The 25,729-nt window shown below is 37.5% G+C and overlaps 1 protein-coding gene across 2 annotated transcripts in view; it reads left to right on the top strand.

Annotated features, from left to right (window-relative positions):
* The first annotated feature begins 6,314 nt into the window (after positions 1-6,314).
* Positions 6,315-25,729, top strand: part of washc4 (WASH complex subunit 4) — a 42,248-nt gene continuing 22,833 nt past the window's right edge. The window contains exons 1-12 of one of the 2 annotated variants that reach the window (XM_008110593.3): positions 6,315-6,460; positions 12,708-12,847; positions 14,622-14,675; positions 15,056-15,121; positions 15,254-15,299; positions 17,076-17,143; positions 18,766-18,848; positions 21,933-21,975; positions 22,322-22,425; positions 23,058-23,178; positions 25,105-25,228; positions 25,339-25,466. In XM_008110593.3, the coding sequence (XP_008108800.1) occupies positions 6,400-6,460; positions 12,708-12,847; positions 14,622-14,675; positions 15,056-15,121; positions 15,254-15,299; positions 17,076-17,143; positions 18,766-18,848; positions 21,933-21,975; positions 22,322-22,425; positions 23,058-23,178; positions 25,105-25,228; positions 25,339-25,466 (1,038 nt within the window). In that variant the 5' untranslated portion in view covers positions 6,315-6,399. Of the gene's footprint in view, positions 6,461-12,707; positions 12,848-14,621; positions 14,676-15,055; positions 15,122-15,253; positions 15,300-17,075; positions 17,144-18,765; positions 18,849-21,932; positions 21,976-22,321; positions 22,426-23,057; positions 23,179-25,104; positions 25,229-25,338; positions 25,467-25,729 lie in introns of those variants that run through there. The other variant, XM_062983040.1, reaches the window with a different exon arrangement.

The following is a 25,729-nucleotide window of genomic DNA, read 5'->3' as shown; positions in this document are numbered from 1 at the left end:
GAATCTTTTTTCAATATACTCAGCACTATAGCATAAATGCCACACCTAAGCTGTTTGGATGATACTTTCATGTAGTCGGATCAAGTGAGAGGTGAGCAGTTGCATTAAGGACTAGGAGGGGTCTTCTGCAAACTTGCTTTAGCCTGTTCTTGGCCATCCACTCCCTTTTCCCACCTTTCCCTGCAGGGATTGGGAAGTGCAAAGCAAAGTACGTTTTCACACAGCACAAAGATAATATGGGATTGGTTTTCTCAGGATGAGTTCCTGGTCCCCAAAACTGACAGATTTAAAAGGAGGTTAGATAAAGCCAGTGTTTACCTATCACAATGGCTAAGCCTTGCCTACTTACTACAAGATCCTTCTTCAAATTAGACATTGCTTAAAGTGAAGTAGAAAATGGTCACTCTTCCTCAGTCATTCCCTCATCAATCATTCTTTATCCGTCTTTCCACCAAGAGCAGGACTCATGGATGTTATAGATAGAACAAGAAGCAAGACAAAGAAAGCCATGTATAACTAAATACAAAGAACAAAAGGATCACAATATGTTTAAACATCATACGACTGCTGTAATGCAAGTTGAAGCAACTGAGTTAGATGTATTGGTGTAAAATTAGGATTACCAGTAAATGTTGAGCTGTAAGCTGATCTGTTTAGTGAACCTGATCAACTCCAAATTGGCAATAGTCAGTGCCTTTCCATGGATTGTATTGTTTGCTGAACTCTGTCACTGGGCTGAAAATGTAACTGGAATATTATGTGTCTGAGGACAACAACCCAAAGTTATGATTACATACAGTGCAAGACCCTGAGAAGATCTCATTAAACAACTAATAAGCTATGGCTACATTCTGTTCTGGCTACATACCCATCAGATAAGGATTACCATATATACATTATTTATTGCTCGTACACACTTTGTCTTTGTCTGTGTAACTTAAGTTCTATAAAAATACTGAGACTTACAATAAATTTTATCTATCTCAGCCAGTGCTGTGAGTAGGTTGGATGGAAAGCAGTGCTGGGGCTTGGTAGAGGATGTGGACAAAATTATTGTTCGTTGTCTATTTTTCTGACCTGCTTTTGGGCTCATCCAGCTCTATGTTTGACTTGGGAAATATTGCAGGGCTGATATTTCTGTCCTACCGACCACCTAAGATCCTAAGAGAATCCAGGCTTGTGTTGGTGTGAGAAACACCCAGTATTTGATATCTTATTGCTTTTATTATACGGTATTTCTGTAGATAATGATAGCATTATGTTTGTCATTTTTCTCTATCCAACTTTTATAATTAACTAACAAAGGGAGAGTTCTGAATCTGATTAAGAACATTTTGGTATATATTTCTCATTAAATTTATTCTTACAGGACCCAGTGAACTAGTTAAATTGTTCCTACATAGTTGTTTTTCAGGTTTTAGCGTGTTCAGAAGTATTATATTGCAGGAAACGTGTATTTCTTGTTTAATTTCTGCTTTTATTGCTGCTTTTCTGGTTTCAGCATGTTCTGAAGTACCCTATTACAGACCAATTATTTTCTTGTTTTCTTTTCTTTTTTCTTTTCTTTTTTCATATACTTATCTATAAATGTGTATAAACAAAATTGTGGTTGGATTTAATAATTGCCAAAGGCTTTTTGGCCCCCCCCAAAAGGTAATGATAAAATAAAGATGTACCTTTGGATATTCACAAGTATTACATGAATTATAAAGAACATAGTATACTTCAGTTAATAATGGGTGTCACTTCTTTAACAGAACATGTGGTACGAGAGGCATAAATAACATGGAAAGAATAGGAATATCCTATTGAACTGCTCTTCTTTTATTATTTTACAGAAACCTATCTCTAGTCTTTTCATTTTATTCCTTCCTCTAGTACCAAAGTTTCTGTTAAAAAAGTAAAGCCCAGAAACCTACTTTGTTAACCAAATAGACCTGTATTATTAAACTACAATTCCCATACAGTCTGGTGGAAGTTCAAGCCTTGATTCCTTGATTTGTGTTTGGGTAATGCTGCGTTTGGTGGTCCCTATGTAGACTTGTCCACAGCTGCATCGTGGTATACGGTAGACTCCTGCAGAGATGAGAGGATCCCTCTTGTCCTTTGCTGAACGTAGCATTTGCTGAATGTTCAGCAAATAGTACGTTCAGCAAAGGACAAGAGGGATCCAAAGAGAGGCACTGCAGACTTATTCAAGTCAGCCGTAGCAGAGCACCTGATGAACCAACCTGGACACAGCATATTATTTGAGAACACAGAAATGCTGGACTACTCTAACAACTACCATGTCAGACTACACAGAGAAACCATTGCAATCCACAAGCATGTGGACAATTTCAACAGAAAGGAGGAAACAATGAAAACAAACAGAATCTGGCTACCAGTATTTTTTTTTTTAAAAAAAACCCTTTAAAACCAGGACAATAAATAAAGAATAACATTCAGAAGACAGGGGAATTCCAGACAGGAAACAATCAGTGCCAGCTAACACCTCCCAAAAAAGGACACCCCCAGGCAGGAAGCAGACAATCTTTGAAGCTGCAAGGTCATTCAGTGCTAATGTGGCCAATTGCAAGATTCACACCTGCCTCAAACAGACAAGAGTTCTTTCTTCCACCCTAAACATTCCACAGATATATAAACCTCACTTGCCTAGTTTCCAACAGACTTCACAACCTCTGAGGATGCTTGCCATAGATGTAGGCAAAACGTCAGGAGAGAATGCTTCTGGAATATGGCCATCCAGCCCGGAAAACTCTCAGCAATCTAATGTGCTGAATACTTACATGTTTGAATAATTCTATGCAGGCATGTAGCCGGGGGGGCTGGATGGTCAGAGTGGTCCGTGAGAAGGCCTTACATTTATTATTTAAACTATTTAAAATGTTTATTCATATCATGATCTGATCACCATGCTCAATATATCTCATATGCATGGGGGTATTGGGATAACAATACAAAAGGTTTGCACAGACTCAGCCCCTCCCCAACCAAAATCCCAGCCCCTCCCGAAACAAAATCCTGGCTACGGGCCTGCTTCTATGTGAAGCTTTTGCCATCATTCACATAATTATATGGTGGGTTTTATGAAGGGGGACAGAACAACTGCAAAATGTCTTTTGATTGATAACAGTGGAAGTTGTTAATTTAATTTTTAAGATTAAATTAATTTTTAGATGAGCTCCCCTAATTTTAAAAAGTCAGTCTATCTAATGTTTTCTCTTCATCATCTGTCTGCAGCATTTCTATTCTGGAACTCTGTTGCATTTTGATTGGTTTCAGTTGTTCCTAAATATCCATTCTGCACAGTGTGAACACACCAAAGGGGTGGAATGTATGCTTTTCTAGCCATATCTGCATACATAATTTCATACTGGTATCTGCATTGCGTGCTCTCTTTTCACATTGGCAGCCAAATCACTCGCTGCTATTTTGTCCCATGGAGCAGTAAGTGTCAGCATCCAGTTTCTCTTGGTGCTTATAATGTGAACTGTGATAAATTTAAATAAATGCTGTCTGCATTGACTCTCCAGAGCAAGAGTGTCAAAACTTGCACTGACCTTTAAAGCAGGCAAGATTCCAGGATAACGTGATCCTAAGAGAGTTTCATATAACCTTTCCTTAATCTCCCTCTTGCTCAAACTAGACAGATATTAAGGAGATGTATTCTCCAGTTTACCTACTTTCCTTCCCTCAAAAAACTTCTCCATATCACATTTCAACCATCGCACTTGAAATTCCTATTTCTTTATTTCATTTATATCCTACCTTTCTTCCAGCACAGAATTCAAAGTGTTGTTGTATGTCTTTCGGGCTGTGTGGCCATGTTCCAGAAGCATTCTCTCCTGACGTTTCGCCCACATCTATGGCAGGCATCCTCAGAGGTTGTGAGGTATGGATACCATACCTCACAACCTCTGAGGATGCCTGCCATAGATGTGGGCGAAACGTCAGGAGAGAATGCTTCTGGAACATGGCCACACAGCCCGAAAGACATACAACAACCCTGTGATCCCGGCCATGAAAGCCTTCGACAACAGAATTCAAAGTGTTTATCATCCAATGACAGATTGTAAGGAAAATCATTTTCACAACTTGGGACACTGCAAAATGAACCCATCTCATCTTATACCTTCTCTCTCTAAAATCCCACCTCACTTTCCGTATTCCCACAAGATAAAAATATAATCTTAAAGTACATCTATTGGCATTAAAAAGTGGAGTGACTACCTCTTCTGTCTCTTCCACCTCAAAAATTCCACTGATTTACAGAACTATAATTGTGTAAGTTGGATATGAGCTGTTATCTGCAAGATGTAGAATATCAATTTCTCTCCGTCAAATTTATTTTGTGGCTTGTGCATGTATGTATCTTGAAGTTGCCTGTTGACTTTTGACAATTTTATGAATTTCATGGGGTATTTTTACGTAAGGAATTCTTAGGCCCCTTCCACACAGCTGTATAAAATCCACATTGAACTGGATTATATGGCAGTGCGGATTTAGATAATCCAGTTAAAAACAGATATTGTGGATTATCTGCCTTGATATTCTGGGTTATATGGCTGTGTGGAAGGGCCCTCAGAGGTGGTTTGGAGGTCAAGCATGACCCTCGCCAGGGTCAAGTTATTAATAAAGTATCAGTGGAACTGCGGAGGAGAGAGCTGCACAAAGCGGGAGCCTGGAGCCTTGATAGAATCAATTATGTGAAAGTTTGGAGGAACTGAGGAGCCCAGCAGCAGCTACCAAGTGTCCTGGATGCTTTCCTTTCCCCTTTATTACAAAATAACCCTTTAATAAATGTACACTGTGGTGTGGTATCCTCATATTTAATTCTTTGTATCTTCTTTGCCTCCTGTGTCTTTCTATCTCTTTTTCGCCTCTTGCAGCCGGCTTCGGTAACCGCTTGGCCGCATAGTCCCCACAGCCCCCAGAGCGGGGCTCCTCTCCTTCCTTTCCCCTTAAAACAACTTCCCTGCACCCCAACTAACCCCTTTGCCAACCCTCGTCTCTGTGGGTACTCCGGTTCCCATGAATGGGAGCCCACAGTATCCATGGGCCCCTTCCCTCTGTGTGTGTTTATAATATTTTATTCTTTATAAAATTATTTGAGGATCAAGCCACCAATCAAACTCAGGTAACCTTTCGCTTGCACATCATGACTTGGGAGCCCCAAGCACCCATTATCGCTGCTCCATACTCTAGGCTGTACAAGAGACAACAGGATCCTGATATTGGGCCGCCTTTCTGCAGCCACATGGACATAATCAAACCATTTATCACTTGGCATATTTTCCAAGTGATAAATGACAATTTCTGACAATGTTGTTACTATAAGTTCATTTTATGCAATTCTATGTTTATTTGTAGTTAATTTGTTAGTAGCCAATTATTTTTTAGTCAATGTTTTCAATACATTGCGATGTTTTGGTGCTAAATTTGCAAATACAGTAAAATTACTACATAGTGTTACCGTGTATTGAACTGCTTTTTCTGTCCATTTGTTGTAAAACATGATGTTTTGGTGCTTAATTTGTAAATTCATAACCTAATTTGATGTTTAATAGGCTTTCCCTTAATTCCTCCTTATTATCCAACATTTTCGCTTATCCAACGTTCTACCAGCCCGTTTATGTTGGATAAGTGAGATTCTACTGTACCAGTCAAGGTGATCAGTTGCAACATTCACACTTGCCTCCAACAGAAAACTAACTAAAACTAACTACATTAGACAATGGAAATAAATTCTGTTCTCTGAGAATAGAATTCAGCCAAAGCAGTGCAGCAGAAAAAAACAAGAGGGGAAAGAAGACAACAAAACCCAATGCACAAGTTTTTTTTTTAAATTAAAGCTTGCTTTTCTCTCATTGTAGAACATGAGGCATCTTAAGGCATCTTTTTCCCACCCTGGGTATTCCCCAGATATATAAACCTCACTTGCCTAGTTTCCAACAGACCTCACAACGTCTGAGGATGCCTGCCATAGATGTGGGCGAAACGTCAGGAGAGAATGCTTCTGGAACATGGCAATACAACCCGGAAAACTCACAGCAACCCAGCTACATGCAATCCTTTTTCTAAAAAAATCTTTAAAACAGCACCATAAAGCCATTAACAGCCGCCTATCTATGGCAGAAATGAATAGATCTAGGGATCTATTCCAACTCTAGCATTCTATGCTCCGGCCGGAAGGTGTCGCCAGGGCGCGTTCCATCCCTTCGTTGCTACTAACGCAACCGGGCCGCCGCGTCTGCCAACTTCCTGTCCCCGGTGGAGAAAGAACTCCATCTCCCAGAATGCCCCGCGGGCGTGACAGGAAGTCTCGTGCCTTTCACTCTGACGAGGGGCGAGAGGCTGCGCCGCCGCCGCCGCCGCTGTGGGGTGAGAGGGCTTGTCATGGCGCTGGAGACGCTCTCGCCGGACTGGGAGTTTGACCGCGTCGACGACGGCTCTCAGAGTAAGGAGAAGAGAGAGGAAGGGAGGGAAAGGGAGTGGAAGGGAGGAGAAGGGGGAAACAGCGGTTCTGCAGACAGCGAATTAAGGCTTTCCCCCTTTTCTCACAGACAAGTGGAGTCGCCCCCCCTCCCCTCAGTCAATTCGAACCTTCGGCACCCCACGTGACCCTGGGATCTGTCAATCACCACCAGGGTCCTGCTTAGGGTGATGGGTTTGGGGGCTGTGCAGCTACACCTCAGAATTAATGCAGTTTGACACCACTTTAACTGACCTGGCTCAGTGCTATGGAATCCTGGGAGTTGTTGCTTTTTAGCCTTCTCTGCCCAATCGTACTGTTGCCATACCAGAGACTACAATTCACAGGATCCCATAGTATAGGGATAGCCATGGCAGTGAAAGCGGTGTCAAACTCTGTTAATGCTACAGTGTAGATCGGGCATGGGCAAACTAGGGCCCTCCTGGTGTTTTGGACGTCAACTCCCACAATTCCTAACAGAAGTCCAAAACACCCGGAGGGCCGAAGTTTGCCCATGCATGGTGTAAATGCAGGCGAGGACGTGCTCAAAATGACCAATGAGATCCAATAAGGAAACCATTTCCCTCCAAATCAAGGTGGCTAAAAGTTATAAAGTAGGCATGGGCAAACTTCGGCCCTCCAGGTGTTTTGGACTTCAACTCTCACAATTCCTAACAGCCGGTAGGCTGTTAGGAATTGTGAGAGTTGAAGTCCAAAACACCTGGAGGGCCGAAGTTTGCCTATGCCTGTTTTAAAGGATGAATCTCAGGGTTCACATTTTGTTCCCACCATTCCAGTAACACACACACACACACACCTATATTAAGTTTACATTTTATTGCATGATTTTAATATAATAATAATAATAAACAACTTTATTTGTTTTCCACCCTACTTCCCCTAGGGGACCAGGAGCGGATTCCAAAAGTCAAAGAGGCAAACATTCAATGCCTTAAAAACAATAGATACAAATGCAATAAACGAACCAACCAAATCCCACACTAGACCAACATCTAAAACCAAGTTATAAACACACAATCTAAAATTAATTCAGAACCTGACCCAACAAGTAAATTAACAAACAACAATTTGTAAAAACCACACAAAAGTTCAGTTGCAATATTTAAAATTAATTATGTGGCCAGTAATATCAACAAGGCTGACAAAGTCATCAAAGCCAATATACAGTAGTAATTTCCAAATAGGACCTATTAGCTGTATATCCGTCATCTTTTTAAAAATGTGTTTTAATCTGTGTCTTTTAATATATGCATTTTAATGGTCTTGTGCTTATATTAATTGTTATTAACATTTAAGTGTGAAAACATAACTTAGTTCTGTCACTGTCTAATGTTTCATGTTGTTTTTATTATTTTGTTGTAAACTGCTTAGAGTCCCCACAGGGAGATAGGGTGGGATATAAATAAAGTTTTATTTTATTATATTATTAATTCTGTTGTATCCTGCCTCAAGCCATGAAAAGAGGCATAATAATAATAATAACATGCTAAAGGCTTTATTAAATTATAAATTTTATTTAATTGAAATAATCTATCTATCTCTATCTATCTATCTCTATCTATCTCTATCTATCTCTATCTATCTCTATCTATCTCTATCTATCTCTATCTATCTCTATCTATCTCTATCTATCTCTATCTATCTCTATCTATCTATCTCTCTCTATCTCTCTCTATCTCTCTCTATCTCTCTCTATCTCTCTCTATCTCTCTCTATCTCTCTCTATCTAATAAAAGTGAAAACCCGTATGTATGTATGTGGCACGGGTGTCTGTTCACACAGGCAGCCTCCAGCCTCCACAAACAGGCTACAGTTCCCAGTGCTGAGGAGCCAGCAAGTTACTCTTTTCCACTGACATTGCGGTTACAGCGAGCTCCATGAACATGTAACCCAAACCCTGCCAATGTCCTCCCCAAACATTATGGCCCACCACCAAAGGAATGCTTTCATTTGGGGACCATTTCATCCTAGATTTTGCATTTTCCTCCACCACAGGCAGGCATCCCAGGGTTCTCTATTGCTGTGGAATTTGCATGACCCCGCCTACTACCCTTCCCTTTCAAATCTGTCTGCATAATAAACACACCAGAACTGTGCAGCAACTAAACTTACTGGAGGAGTTGGGGGAATTGACTCCACATGGTGGAAGTTGTAGTTCACCCTGCATCAAGTCAGAGCACTGTGACTCCTATTAGAGAATTTAGAGGAGTTGTAGTTCACCTACACCCAGAATGCTATGAACCCAAACAATGATGGGTCTGGACCAAACTTGCCATGTATACCTGATATGCCTAGATTTGAATACTGGTGGGTTTGGAGGGGAATTGGCCTGGACATTTGGAAGTAGTAGGTATTGGGATTTATAGTTCACCTGCAATGAATGAGCACTCCGAATCCCTCCGATGATGGACCAGGACCAAACTTGGCACACAGAGCCCCCATAACCAACAGAACATATTGGACAAGTTTGCTGAAAAGGGAGTTATAGTTCACCTGCATCCAGAGAAACAGTGATCCCCACTGACAATGGATCGGGACCAAACTTCACACAGAGAAGCCTCATGACCAACTGAACATACTGCAGGAGGTTGTGGGAATGGGCCTTGAATCTGGGAGTTGTAGTTCACCCACATCCAAAGAGCGCTGAACCCAGCCAATAACAGATCTGGACCACACTTGGTACACAGAACCAAAATGGCCAACTTTGAATACTGGCAGGTTTGGGGAGGATTGACCCACGATTCTGGGAATTGTAGTTCACCCACTCCAAACTGAGAATACCTAACATTCAAAGACAAACAGTGCCTTTCTCAAATGACCTGGGAACCTCCGGGTCCTCAAGCTAGTTAAATAATAAAGCATTAAAGGCTTTCTGCAAAGTCTTCCAGGCAGCTTCCTGTAACTGGGGAAGACCCTCCCTGCTTAAATTTTGAATTCTTACAGTACAAGTTGAATATTTCTTATCCAGAATCCAAAATACTCCAGTATTATTCACATTGGTGGCTGGGATAGTGACCCCTTTGATTCATGCACGAAATTATTTAAAATATTGTATAAAATTACCTTTAATTTATGTGTATGAGATGTAAATGAAACATAAGACTTGTTCAGATTTGGGTCCCATCTACAGGATCTCTCATTATTGTAGATATATGCAAAATATGAAATAAAATCCAAAACACTTCTGGTTCCAAGCATTTTGAATAAGGGACTCCTAATTGATACAGAAATTCCTATAGCATGGACATGCAAACTTTTAAAGGCTTCTGGCAAATCTTCCAGACAGTTTCCTACAACTGGAGACGATCTCCCTCCTTACTTTTGAAGCATTCTTCATCTAAAATACTCCAAAATTGCCCACATGGGTGGCTGAGATAGTGACAAATTCACTTTCTTATATTCTAGTATACACAAAGTTTGATTTATGTGCAAAATTATTTAAAATATTGTCTAAAATTACCATCTGAGTATACATCTAAGGTATTTCTGATATATACATGAATTTTGTATTTAGATTTGGGTCTCATCACTGAACATGCACAAAATTTGTTTCATCCACCTAAAATGTAATAATAATGTCTAAAACTGCTATCAGGTTATATACACAAGATGCATATGAGACATAAGGCTTGTTAAGACTTGGATTCCATCCCCAAAATATTTCATTATGTATGTAGATGCAAATACAGGCAGTCCAAAATCTGGGGAAAAATTCATAAAGCTTCTGGTTCTAAGCATTTTGGATAAGGGTTCCCCCTCTCTCTATATATATTCCTATCACAAAGGCATGCAAGCATTTAAAGGCCTCCATGTCAAGTTTTGCAGACAGTTTCTTGTAATTGGAAAAAAAAATCTCCCATTCCAAATTTTGAATTCGTAGAGTATCACTTGTGCTTTGCATTTCTGTTTTTCTTGGTTCTGTGAGATTTGTCTTGAAAGGTTAGTATTTGAGGCAATAGCTAAGACTTTGGAAACTATGGGCTAGGTTTTTATGGCCTACCAAAGTTTGTTGCATGTACATTTGTTAGCTTATTTGGTAGCCACTTGTTTCTTTTGTTTCTATCTCAAGAGACTAGCATAGTTACAAGAGAGTAAAAATGTCAGTAATTATTTCTTTTGCAATAAATAGTCCTGTTTTTTATGTACTAATTTGTTAGCCATCACTGTCTGTTTCCGTCATTACAGCTGTCACATTAATTAAAGCCCCTGCACTGGAAAAAAATGCAAAAAACAACATTTAAAAAACTTCAACTATCCTTGCTCCAATTAAAATTTTAAAGCCCTTTCTGGTTGTGTAATCGAGTATGAGTGTGCAAAGTGGGAATTGTAAGTGTGGGTTGTGGTTTTGAATACAGAACTTGATGTGGCAAGTAGTTTTGGCATAATGCGGAGAAAATAGGGTTTCTTTTCGGTTTAGAACCATATTCAAGATGTGGATGAACTGTCCTGCCTGCCCAGTCGTATGTTATACTCAAACAGTTTGAAACCTATGACTATGCAGATGATGTTGAATCACAGTTCCCAACATCCTTGATCTTTGGTCATGTTGGCTGAAGTTGAAGCAAGTTGATATCAAGCATTGTCAGGATGGTTAGTAGTCTCTCACTCCAAGCTATCATTGTTGGCAATAGCTGTCACAAATTTGATACTGATAAACTCCTTAACTTATTTAGAGCAATAGTGGGTATTCAAATCTCTTTTAGAATTTTTAAAGGAATAGAACTGAATCAAACTGGATTTATACTGCCAAATAATGTAGTTTGAACTGCATTATATGGTCAGTAGATCCATATAATGCAGTTCAAACTGCATTATTTAGCAGTGTAGATCCAGCTTTAATCTGCCGAATGAGCACATTCAATTATATCTGTCTATTGTTGTACCTTTCTACTGACTGCAGCAAACTTCTTTGCTCTTATTGTTTGCCTGTGTAGCATGATTCCTCTAAATGCCCTTTACTCTTCTCAATTGAAGTTGGCTTCTCTCTCTGACAAGCAAATTCCCTGGTGATAGTAATGCTTTCCTTCCTCTTTGTCAGTTTCTGTTTCACTTCATCTTTTTAAAACAGTCCAATTTATTCCTGGAATCATTTGTTTTTATCAGCCGTTTCATTCATTTCAAATGTTTTCCCACTCCAAACCTTGGTGTTTCTATTCTGTTATTTTCCATTAAGTGGATAATTTCCTCTAAGACACAATGTTTATTCCTGCAGTTATTCCTTCCTTTAGCCTTCCTTTCTCAGAAATGGAATTAGTCACTTTTGAAACTTTATTTTAAATTAGTGTCACATATAGTTAGTATGTTAATATTTTCATGATCTCAAAAATGTACCGTAATATAAACTGCTATTTGAAAAATTCAGCTTTAGACACAGTGTGAACTGTCAGACCTTATAGAACTTTCATGAAGTTTGCTTTCTGTCATGGTAATCGAAATCATATAGTTTTTTTTATTCCAGGGAGAGGATTAACCTTTTGATCTTGGCATCCCATTTGCCTGATTAGAGTAATATGCCCTGTTCTGGGTATTCAAACATGTGAAAATGTTTGGGTGTTCTGCAGCAGGTTAACTAGAAGACACTTGGGGTCACTTCCTACTACTATTTTATGGAGTTGTAACTGCATCCTAAGTACTTTTTCTATCATAGAGAACTTTGCCAGACATGTACTTGTTTATCTGAAGGTATACTTATGGAAGGGTTACAAGGAAACTAAGGGATAGACCTCTAGGAATAGTGTTCAGCACAGAATGAGCTGAATCTAACAAGCAGTACTAAGATGAAGAATTGGGGGGGGGGGGGGTGTATTTCCACAGAAGAGAATGGGAGCAAGACTTACTACTTAATGTGAATGCTAAAGTGAGTGAGGGCAAAGAAGGCTGAACTACTCAAATCTTTTTTTTAAAAAATAATTTTTATTGAAGGATTTTCCTAGGAGAGAACTTAAGAAATAGGGTAACTGATGAGTATGAATTGCATACTGAGGATAGTAAATGAAATAGTAAATGAGTGCCTATATTCACGACATTTCACCATCTACCTTTTGTGTAATATGATGTATACTTCTGTAAAATCTTGCAGTTTGGGACAGAAAGGTCCTTTGTAGTGAGGTAAATTTCAGCCTATAGCACTGTAAGATAAAGTTATGGGAATGTGTTAATAAAGCCCATTTTCTTTTCTTGAAAAAGTGAAAATCATACTATTTATTTTTAGAAATCCATGTTGAAGTGCAGTTGAAGAATTATGAGAAATTTCTTACGGCGTACACTTCCCAGCTGAAGAGAATTGAAGATGCGTTGGATGACTCCGTAGGAGATGTTTGGGATTTCAATCTTGATCCTATTGCATTAAATGTAGGTTGTAATTTAATATTCATACACAGGTTTTCATTTAATTTTGGATTCTTCTAGACAAGGATACCTTTGCCATCCCACTGGATTTTACTGGGTCCACACCACGATCTCCTTTTGTATTTTCTCCACCAGTTCCTCGATTTTCTTTTTTTCCCCTCAATAATTCTGTGAAGAGGAAGGAAAGGCAGAACAAGATGGAAAAACATTATCTTAATTGGTAGAGCTTGGAACCTGGAAGAAGTATAAATAGTAGCTGTGTACATGTAAACACATTGTTAGCAGTGGGATCTCCACATTGCTATGTGTAGAATTGAAGCCAAAATGTCTAGCACCCCATGGTTTTCAAAGAGGTAGTAAGAAGCAGGTCATTTATTTGTTTTTACAGTTGTCTATGGTAGTTATTGTTTTTTTCTGAACTGAGCCATGGACTTAATTTTATCACACACATATGTACAATATTTTCTATGCTATACATGGATTTTTAAAATTGCAAAACATGCACAAATACAAACAATACTGCATAAAAATACAATAAGTAGAAATTGAAGCTATAAGATCACTGACTTAAACGTCTCATTTCTGGACTTCCACTCAAAGCATCCTGGTCTTGAAAAAGCCTGAAGGAAGCAAGGAGTAGACTTGCAAAGCTGACTCTTACCAGTTATTGATGGACTCATCAAAAGCTAATACTACTGAGTTCCCCAATTTTTTTTACAAAAAAATTAATAAAATATGTACAACAAATACTGATAAAGAACATTTTTCAAAAAGGGAATATTAAGAAGCACAAATTAACGAAAGAAAAGTCCATTCACTAAATATTTGACCAAAAGCACCTTTGTGCTTTTTCTGCTGTTCTGTCTAGAGACTAAAAATAGCTCTAAAGAAAAGCTGTAAGATCTTCATGTTGTCATATATTTATATTGGGCCATTGGTTCCAGGACACCACTCCCTCTGGGTATACCAAAATATGTCGAGCTAAAGTCCCATTGTAGACAAGGGCATCACAAAATTTTGCCACTTTATAAAATGACAAAATCAAAGGTTTGTTTTTTTGTAAGATTTTTGGGGAGGTGGATACTTTAAATTCATGGATATTTGGATCCATGGGTGCAGAGTCCATGCATGCAGAGTCCATGGTTACAGGAGGCCAACTGTACATCTATGTGTATAAGAGTACTTATTCATTTGGTGGCTTTCTGGATCCAGACCATAATCAATAGTTTACAGATTATATTACTAATTATTTACAGTCAGACCATATGTTTATGCTTTGACTTATTCATATCTTAAAAATTTCTGGGTTGCAAGCTTCCTAGTAGCCATAGAATGAAAATCTAATTATGTAAGGATATTGCTTGAATAAGCTTCTGGTGTACTGCACGTTTAGTAGTGTACATGAGCCTCTAAAAGCAAGCAGATTGTCTGCCTCCTCCCTATTTTTTTCCTGTATGGATATCTAGCCATTACCCTATTTACAAATTGAGTAAGTCACTTAGGTATTTCCATTTGATAGCCATCATTTATTCAGTATGATTTTACAATGAATTTTTGAAAGATTGCATAGCTCAATCATGTGTGTTTTCTCAGGGGAGTGAAACAGAGCATTTTGTAAGAATGGGAACAGATTATCTTTGTTGCCTACCAGAATCATAAAGCAACAAAAAGATGCCTATGCAGTTGCATTGGATACTAAGCTTGAAAGGACTATATTTTATGTTTGCTTCATCATGTAGCAGACTTAAAAAACTCTCATATTTTTGTTTAATTTTAGCTTTTGCCTTATGAACAGTCTTCCTTACTTGAGCTCATAAAGACAGAAAACAAGGTAAAGATATTAAATCTGAAATACTTTTTACAAAATTGTTTGTTGACTCTAGTAAAATGTTAAAATCTTTTGAGCATTTACACATTTGATATCAGAAGGCTCTGCTTGCAGACCATCCCTGTTTGAAAATTTGTGGTCCGGAAGGCATTATACAGAAAGGGAAAGGAGTTGGGATGGGAAGAGAGAGAAACCAAGGGACCAGTCCTTAAAATTACAGACTTATTCCAGTGTCCAGACTGGATGAAACAATTCAGGAAAGTGGGAGCCAAATGAAACCGCTCTTTTTGTAAAGCCCGTGTTGATGCTGCTCCCAGTCTTGTCTTTTGATGCACCTGCATTTTTACTATTATGTTGTACCTGTGTTTATTTTATTTACCCAGGTCCTAAACAAAGTTATCACTGTGTATGCTGCTCTGTGCTGTGAAATCAAAACATTAAAGTATGAGGTAATATTAAGAATTAATTGCTGTCTAGATTTTTGTACATGCTATAATTTTAAGATGTAGTCATATTTCTTTCTATCTTGAGCCTTTATAGACTTCTTATTCAAAGAAAAACATATCTGCTTTTGTCCTCAGGCAGAAACAAAATTTTATAATGGCCTCTTGTTTTATGGAGAGGGAGGTAAGTTATTGGCTATGCTAATATGTAAAAAAAATGTAGTAATATTATTGTGCTGTGCAATGTTTTGGAACTTGGCATCAGAATCGTTTATAAGTGGTTTTTGCTGCGCCAAGTGATGGGCTTTCAAGGAACTACATGTGTGCATGAATTTAACATGATTTGAATGTCATTGTTTTGTGTTTTGTGTTCTGTTTTCTCTGTAAGCTGTTAATGTATGTAAATAAAAATATTTTTTAAAAGGATTTGAATGTCACAGGGGTTCAAACAGATGGAGGCAGAGGTTTAACTCTTGCAGGCTTTTACGTTCTTCTCTTAGACTGGCAGAATCTTGTGCTTCCCAAGAAATCTTTTCCAAGTTTACAGTAGTTCCCTATAAGGAAAGAAGAATGTCTTCTTCCCTCCCTATATGAGTAAGATGCTTCATGTTTGAGTAACTTCCCTGGTTGAGATCAAATAATGGTAATAAACTGGCATTTGTAATTGACATTAAAAATGATGCTTCATTTTGAATCCATATATTTTCAGTAAAGGTGTTAGCAATAGGTATTGTGTATTCTGATAGGTCTGTGAGGAACAATTATGGGCCACTGATGGTGTTCATTTTGAAGACTGTATGTTTGAACCAATGTCTATTTTAGAATTTTGAGTAGGTATGGAAATTTGCAAGAGCTATTCTTGTTAAAATATAATGGTAGTGCTTTGATGGGTAAGCCACGAGAAAGTTTTTATTAACACTGTTTTGGGCTGAGAGAATGTTAGTACCAAATGGTGTGGATTAAGGTGACAGCCATCTGACCAGATCCTTCAGGATTCACAGAGAAATTTCAGTCTCTTTTCTCACATCCGTAGGATGAATGAAATTCAGAATAGTCTACTGAAGATTGCTTCATTCATGCTTTGTAGAAGGAAAAGGTCTTCTGAGGTCATACAGCAGACTTTTCTGTAAAACCGGTGAACAGTAAAACAACTATGTCTAGTACATGCTACTTTTAGTATTTACCAAGAAAGAAAGATTTTAACTAATACATTTTTTCATGAAAAATTGGGTGTCTTTAAGATGTAGCTTTTTATGTCATGCTCTAATTTTATTAAAATATTGTTTGAAAGATATAGTGATATGTTGCCAAAACTGAAACAAGGGACTTTTTCTGATTCGCTGCCTTACTGGCAGGAAGTAGAGAAAGAATAGTATCAGCTGCAAAAGATACTGTTTTAGCTACAGTTCCTTCCTGGCTTTGGCCAAGATCCCGTTGTTTACTTCTCGCTGCTTCCACCAACATTGACAGCCCCCCCCCCCCAGCTTCTTGTGAACCCTAAAAACCAGTTGTCCTGGAAATCTTTCTGAGTAGAATAAGGAAAATGTTTAGCTACTTGTATCAGATCTTATACTTCTTTTATCCTTTAATGGATATGACTCAAAAACTGTTCAGTAATTTTGTAACTTTCCACATACCCAATTTAATTAGATTTACCTGATTTCATGGGTTCATTCTGATTTGGACTAACAGAATTTCAATGACAGTATGATATATTTACTAAAAAAACACAGATAAAAGTCTGAAGCAATATTTATAGAAAGAACCTCTGATACAGTTTACTGGCAACTGAAAGTATCAGAGTACATAGCAATAATAACTTTTTATTGAAAGATAAATTGAGCTGTTTTTCTAAAATGTGTTTTAAGATACAAGCAAAACTGCTTATAGTAGACATTAATTGATGAAAATAAATGCTGTGGTTTCTAACACCAGTGTATCTTTCATGTTTGTATTTTAGATATGGATTCTAGTAAAGTGGAAGGAGATAGCCAAATTCAGATGGGAAGATTTATTTCATTTTTACAGGTAAATCCAGGAGACTATTCTGTAGCTTATTTTTTCCTCATATATATCATAATTGTTCCTAGCCAAGAGAGTGTTCATGTTTGAAAAAAATCTAAACATTTTTAGCTGTTCACAATTATTTTTTATTGCATAGAAGGCAAATGTGTATAGCCATGGGCAGTTTTGAAAAGCACATTGGATTTTTCTGTCCCTCTGTATGATATCTGGTCACCTAATTTTATAGTTGTCTGTAACAATTGAAATGGCAAAACCAAAGTTGGGTACCTGCAGCGTAGTCAAGTGTTTTAACAGAAGTTCAGGCATTTTGATATGGTAGTTACAGAGGCTCTTTGCCTACAATGATCATTCACTGGAAATGGGGCATGTTTCTGGGAAAAACCAACTCCCACATTTCTGTTAAATGCAAGTACAGTCTAAATTACTCAACTTCCTGTATGTTGTTGGACACATATTTCTGTATCTTGCATAATTTTAGTGGCATATGATTCTGCATGTTAGGATCATTTCCTGTGCAAAATATAATTATCTTAAATTAAGGAAATATGGAATTGACTCTGAAATGCTTCTCCAGTGTTTACCAGTGCTGATTCCCATTATTCCTGAGAACATTTATATACTCTAGCTGATTTCTATCTTTTGAGACAGACATTTATTGTCTCTTCACTTTACTTTCTTTGATTTTAGAATTACAGATATGGATAAAAATCTCTCAAATAGATGCCTAGAGTTCATTTTAGATTTCTCATTACTTCCTGCTCTTCTTTTGCAATTTTCTAAAGCATGAGGCTGTTAGGACTTTTCAGAAGATGGGAGGTACTGCATAATGCTGCATTAGCACTCCCTATTTGGAGTGCTATTGCAATTGGTGGTAAGATCAATAGAACTAGATTCTATTCATTCTGAGAACCAAATCTCTGAAAATGAAAAACAGTAAGGATTGGAGGGATATGAGTTTTAAAGGCCATTTAATGTGTTTGCTGTATTTTAATTCTGTTATTATTTAATTGTATTTTAACATTTGTATTGCTCTTTTAAAACTGTTTAGTGTGGATAGATGTTAGCCACCTTGAGTCCCCATGGGGAGAAAGGTGGGATATAAATAAAGGTAATAATAATAATAATAATAATAATAATAATAATAATAATAATAATAATAATAATAATAATGCCTACCTTTAATGGAACAAACACCCCAACCCAATAGACATGGGGCAGATTTTCTCACCACAACATATCCCCAGGGGGTAAGGGTCTTCTAGCTTAGTAATTCCCACCTCACAAGCTCAAATCAATGCTTAAGATTGACCACTGGAACCTTTGGAACATGAAAGATTATCACTGCAGGACAGGAACAACTACAGAAAGAGGGCTTTTAAATAGTAGGGCATGCTTATGTATGCTAGTCCTAATTTATAATTTCATTAAGGTGTACCCACCTCTTTCTGCGTTCTGGTGTGGCTTCAAACGGCATTGTCTCCATTGATCAGTTAGGTGTGAACAACTGTCAGTTTCCTGCTGCAAAGCTGATAACAGTAATTGCTATTGTAGTGCAGCAGTTGCAAAACTGCCCAGAAATTGTTGGAGATTTCACTCACTTCTCCTCTCCCCTCTTTTCCTTTCAGGAGCTGTCTTGCTTTGTGACACGGTGCTATGAAGTAGTGATGAATGTAGTTCACCAGTTGGCTGTCCTTTATACTAGTAACAAGTAATTCATTTGCAACATGCTGTCTTTTAAATTTATTTGTTGAATACACAGATCAAAAATACATCATGTTGGTATGATGTTACATATTCTAAGAAGGAATATGAGGTGTGTGGCTGAAGCAGCCTTTAGAATTAGAAAAGGGCAATTTGGCTATATTTAGATTTACAATTAAATAGATAACAATAAAAGCATGTGCAACTTTCTCTAGCAATAGCTAGTGTAACCGTGAAGCTGGTTTATTTCCACTAACCATAGTTAAGATTAACCAGACTTTGGGTTTAGCAGCTAATCAAACAGAAGCAAAAACTTCTATGCATGCTGTTTCGTGGCTCATTAATCTGTAAACTTAGAATTGTGGTGGGATGAGGTTACCACTGTCAACATTTGAAAAAATGGAGGAATTGACTTCCTGATACTGAAGCCATTTGAAGTCAGAACCTTTTGTGAGTGTCCAGTGCAAAAAATTGAATTGAATTAGATGCACTAATTGAGGAGTTTGGCATCATTGGGAAATTTTGTAGTATGTTACAGTTGTTAATGTCAGTCTATATATATAAAAGAGTGATGGCATCACGGCAATTCACAAAACAACAAGAGTACAGGCCCCCCAACCTCAAAATTTGACAACACAACCCATCATCCACGCCTCAAGGTTGATACAACAAAAAGAAAAGAAAAATAAAGTCCTAATTAGAGGGAGAGCAATATTTTTTTTTATCCAATTGCTGCCAGTTTAGAGGGCTAATCTCTGCCCACTTGGTTGCCTAGCAACCAAGGGACAGCCAGGTTTCAGTTAGGGGACAGGCAGATTTAGGCCTCACTTAGGCTTCTTCCACAGATTATCTAATTTGCACTGGATTATATGGCAGTGTAGACTCAAGGCCCTTCCACACAGCTATATAACCCATTTATAATCTTATATTATCTGCTTTGCACTGGATTATCTTGACTCCACACTACCATATAATCCACTTCAGTGTGCATTTTATACAGCTGTGAAGAAGGGGCCTCAGATAATCCAGTTCTGAGCAGATAATATAAGATTAGAAATATACAGTAGAGTCTCACTTATCCAACATAAACAGGCCGGCAGGATAAGTGAATATGTTGGATAATAAGAAGGGATTCAGGAAAAGCCAATTAAACATCAAATTAGGTAATCGTTATACAAATTAAGCACCAAAACATCATATTATACAACAAATTTGACAGAAAAAGTAGTTCCATGCGCAGTAATGCTATGTAGTATTTACAGTAGAGTCTCACTTATCCAACACTCGCTTATCCAACGTTCTGGATTATCCAACGCATTTTTGTAGTCAATGCTTTCAATATATCGTGATATTTTGGTGCTAAATTCATAAATACAGTAATTACTATATAGCATTACTGTGTACTGAACTACTTTTTCTGACAAATTTGTTGTCTAACATGATGTTTTGGTGCTTAATTTGTAAAATCATAACTTAATTTGATGTTTAATAGGGTTATCCTTAATTCCTCATTATCCAACATATTCGCTTATTCAACGTTCTGCTGGCCCGTTTATGTTGGATAAGTGAGACTCTACTGTACTGTATTTACAAATTTACCACTAAAATATCACAATGAATTTAAAACACTGACTACAAAAACATTGATTATGAAAAGGCAGACTGCGTTGGATAATCCAGAACATTGTATAAGCGCATGTTGGATAAGTGAGATTCTTCTTTAATATGAAATAATTACTGGGATAGAATAATGCAGAACAATATAATCTCTAAAACCAGGACAGTAAATAAACAGGGGAATTCCACACAAGAAACAATCAGGGCCAGCTAACACCTCCCAACAAAGTATTCCCATCATCAAAGTCTGGCAAATCCTGTTTTCTCAGGGCCACAGACAGTAGAAGCACATAAAATATCGCAAACAACATCACTCTGAAAACAAGGGTATTCCAGACAGGAAACAATCAGGGCCAGCTAACACCTCCCAACAAAGTATTCCCATCATCAAAGTCTGGAAAATCCTCTGTTTTCTCAGGGCCACAGACAGTAGAAGCACATAAAATATCGCAAACAACACCACTCTGAAAACAAGGGAATTCCAGACAGGAAACAATCAGGGCCAGCTAACACCTCCCAACAAAAAATTCACTCAGGGAGGAAACAGCCAGGCTTTAAAGCTGCAAGGCCATTACATCCTAATCATTTTTCCTAATTGCAGCATTCATACTTGCCTCCAACAAACAAACAAAAACCAATCAGAAATATTGTATATTCACAACCTTTAGGAAATAATATCCCCTGATGGCGCAGCGTGTTAAAGCGCTGAGCTGCTGAACTTCTGGACCGAAAGGCCACAGGTTTGAATTGGGGGAGCGGAGAGAGCCCCCACTGTTAGCTCCAGCTTCTGCCAACCCAGAAGTTCGAAAACATGCAAATGTGAGTGCATCAATAGGTACTGCTCCGGCGGGAAGGTAACGCCGCTCCATGTAGTCATCCCACATGACCTTGGAGGAGTCTACGGACAACGCCGGCTCTTCGGCTTAGAAATGGAGATGAGCACCAACCTCCAGAGTAAGACACGACTGGACTTAATGTCTGGGGAAAACCTTTACCCTTGACCTTAACTACCACCAATTCCTCAATACTTTATTTCCCATACCACCATACTTCGCCACAGCAACGCGTGGCCGGGCACAGCTAGTATTTTATATTTTAAGGCATCTTGTAAATATACTGTGTTGCAGTTTTCCCTGTTTTCCTAAAATGAAAAACTTCGAAAACAAAAAGTTAAATGAAGGGATTTTTATAGATACAAAATACTGTTAGGAATTCGAGATTGGTGAGACTTTCTCTTTCTTGTGACTCAACTAGATTTAATGCCATTTACTAGTAATTATAGCCCACCTGGAATTGCGAAAAATGAAAAACAGCTGTGAAGGACCAAAATGTCTGTTTTGTGGGCAATATTTAGTTTTGTGTCTCAAACTCATGCAGGCTTATATGGTATGATATAATGCGATTTATTAAAATGTTTGCCTCTAAAATAATTTAATTGAATTATGTGATGTATAGTATGATTCTGCTTTTTCAGGAATACGCCCAAAGTTATAGAGACATCAGGAGTTCATTTTCAGGTAAGGAATATTTAAGGATTTTGACATGAAGTTTATAAAATACTATGAAAGCTGGATCAGTCCACTTATTTCTTTGAGAACAGAATATCAATAGTAAAAAGCCTAGGTTCTTTAATAGGATCAGAATGCCACTTTCCTTCAGGAGTCCCTTCTTATTAGCTATATTTTATTCTCCAGGTCAGTGAAGAGAACTGTTAGGCATGTACATCTCAAATATAACTATTGTGTTCTCAGGGATACAAACACCATACATGAATTCCACTGAGTTCATTAGGACTTATCACCTAAAAGGTGGATAAGGAATTATTATCTAAATCCATAATGAATTATGTGATGTTTCAAACAGGCTATGTATGAGCATCTGGGGGAACTCCTGACAGTTTTACTCACATTGGATGAGATAATATATAATCATGCTACGCTGAAAGATCACTGGACTATGTACAAAAGGTATGTGAGTAAATTGTTAAATGGATGTCCACTTGCATGGTAGAAACATAGACTAATGTGGTGGTCATTTGAAAGGGTACTGCTGCACCATGACTATTCATTTTAGTGAAACCTGAATAGAAGCTTTGTAGTATTGCACCCAATAAACTTTGTAGCTTTGGTTTATGTATGTTCTGGTAATTCCTCCACAGCCTCTTGTTCAAAAGCTACACAACTCCCACTAAGCATTGTGTTGGCCCTATCTGTGGTTGTAGTTATTGGTACAGTGATTGAACTGCTGTAAATTGCTCTTAAATTGCCTATTTTTTAATGGTTTGGCCACAACAGATGCAGACATCCACCCCTAAAAAATACTTAGTATAATTTCTAGGGTTATTGTGTCCCAGAAGCAAAGCTAAGAAAAGAGGATGCCACTTTAAGTGGCTCCAAGGCATTTTTCAGTGAAAAGTAAACTAAAACTCCTGGGTACCTTTTATTGAAAGGTAAGCAATCTATTGTTCTTAAAACTTTCCTGCCTTTCCAAAAGCCCGTGAAAAATTCCCCCTTTAAACCCCCCCCCCCCCCCCAAATCTTATCTATCTATGGCAATTTGGTTTATTTTTACTGGTTTGTCTTTTGCTTTGTTGTGTCAGGTTACTAAAATCTGTCCATCACAATCCTTCTAAATTTGGAATGCAGGAAGAGAAATTGAAGCCATTTGAAAAGCTGCTATTAAAACTAGAAAGCCAGTTACTGGATGGGATGATATTTCAGGTAATATAATAACTACTCATTAGCTTATGCTGCTCATACCGTTGGAATTGGAAATGTGTAGCCTTCCAGGTACTTGTCTCCAGCTTCTTCCACCTTTCACTATGCTAGGATATCTGGGACTTTTACCTCAACATCAAATAACAAACCACATGTTTGCCTTCCCTGTAATGGAGTATAAATATAACTTATAAAATTATATAGAGCTGGAAGCTTATATTATGAATACAGTTCCAATTAAATCTGTGGTTTTGCGATTTAAATTGTATGATCCTGCTTTCATGAGCCAGTTATCTAATGCTTAAATCTGTTGACTGATTGATTCATGGAGCTATAGTGCAAAAGATTAACTGCTCCAAACACTACTTTAGGTACATCCAAAAGCATTCCTAATGGGATTTCTGACTCTTTTTCTTTTCAAAAGCATGCTAATGTCACAAATGGTTCTTCAAATTCCACTCAGTTTGAAAAGCAGTTTATCAAATTGGATAGATATCTTCTTTCTGTTCTCACACACACTAAAACGTTGTGATTTAAGATTCTGACCTCCATGAGATCAATTAATTCTTTCACTCTCTCTGGTTATTTGCAGTCATTTGACATGTTAATTAAAAACACTTATAATTGTTTTTATTTTTGATTATTTAAAATCTATCCAATTTCTTAAATCTGCTCATGCTTGCTGAAGCTAATATTCTTTGTTTCTGTTCATCATAAGTTTTGTTGGCATATAATGAAATTTTAGTCAGTGAGAAGGAGCCAAGATCCAGTGGTGGATTAGTTATAGTTAATTCATCTTGTTCATTCCTCCCTTTGGGCAAGCAGGTAAAGCTAACCAGATATTGGTAGCTTACACAGCCCAACAAAAACAAAATTTTGGTGTCTTGGTTTTATACCTGTTTTGGGGGTTGTTTGGGGTACTGTTTTTTAAAAAAATACATTGGATAGACCACATCAACTCTAGTTTCTTCAATATCATTGTTATGGTTTTCTATCGGTGAGCCGCTGAAGACTGGTGTATGACATCTGTTCTGTATCTCAAAATCTAGAGCTGATTGGGTAGAACTGGTGCCATTTTTTAAATCATTAAGTCAAATACACCCTGAAACAGGCCTCACATTTGAGGTACCAAAATGTGTTGGCCAGTGCTGTCATTATGTTTTAACTCAGAGTCTTGGTTTGTTGCTCACAAACAAGACAGGATTTACATGCTACCAACACACCAATTGTTGTTGATTTGGAATCCTAGTCTTTTTGGAAACCAGCATCCAGGATTTGTATGTAATGGTTGAGTTATCAATTTCTGATTATTTTTTACCACTCATTTGAGTGGAAGAGCAAGATGGAAGCAACCGATCTTTGTGCATCTGGGTGATTTTTACTCCCAGTTAAACCAGGATAAATCAGGAATTCTGGCTTGGAACCATGTGCAATTTGACATCTGGTATGTTGTTTGCAGAGTAAAAGGTCCTAAAACTTTGTTCCTGTAATTTTTAGTCAGCATTAAGGTTTCACTCACTGTCATTAGTCTAGAATTGTTCCCTTAACAAACTAACAACAATCTTATTGTTTTATTGCTGTATGTTTTTGCCATGATTTTATTGTTGTATACAAATTTTAACTGCTGGAATTTGTGTGTTTTTGTGTTGTAAGCCGCCTTGAGTACGCATGCAGAGAAAGGTGGAGTAGAAATATTCTAAATAAATAAATAACAGCAAGGTTACAGCAAGAAAAGCCAGCAATTCATAACTACTGAATAAAGATGTCAATTTAATTAGAGTTTGAGTCTGATTTTATTGAGTAGACAATTTAAACTATAGGTTTATAAAGATAAAAGAACAACCTATAGTTTAAATTGTCTATAGATTGAGCTCATATTTCTCATAATGATAATGTTGTAAATCATTGTCATTTCTCATCCTCATTCAGGCTTGTATAGAACAGCAGTTTGATTCCCTGAATGGTGGGGTGTCAGTGTCGAAGAACAGCACTTTTGCCGAGGAGTTTGCACATAGTATTCGCACAATTTTTACCAATATTGAAGCTAAGCTTGGTAATGCAAATTAGACACTATTACATTGCTTTATTGTTTGTAAAAGTTGTTAACTTGTTCGTCTAGTGGCAAACTTCAAAAATATTCTTTTCTGTGTGTATTTGTACAAGGTGAACCCTCAGAAATTGACCAGAGAGATAAATACGTAGGAATTTGTGGGCTCTTTGTGCTGCATTTTCAGATTTTTCGGACTATAGACAAGAAATTTTACAAATCATTACTGGACATTTGCAAAAAGGTGAAGATTTTGCTGTTTGTAACTTTCCTCTAGTAGCTAACATTTCACACAAAATATGAAAATAAAAACATTTGCTAAAATATTATTTCATGCAGTTCCTTGAGTCTGAGATTACAATAAATAATTTGTCACCAGTAGTCAGTAATTAGAGCTAGTAAATATAGCTTTAAAATACCTATAATACTTTATTGTTTTCATGATATGAATTTCTTATTCTTTTTGAATAGCAAAAACTCATCACTTATGTACAGCTAAAAAGTCAA

Source organism: Anolis carolinensis, chromosome 5 (genome assembly GCF_035594765.1).
Source record: "Anolis carolinensis isolate JA03-04 chromosome 5, rAnoCar3.1.pri, whole genome shotgun sequence".
In the NCBI taxonomy this organism is placed as follows: Eukaryota; Metazoa; Chordata; class Lepidosauria; order Squamata; family Dactyloidae; genus Anolis; species Anolis carolinensis.
The sequence above is the reverse complement of the archived record's forward strand: the minus strand, read 5'-3'. Positions and strand labels throughout refer to the sequence as shown.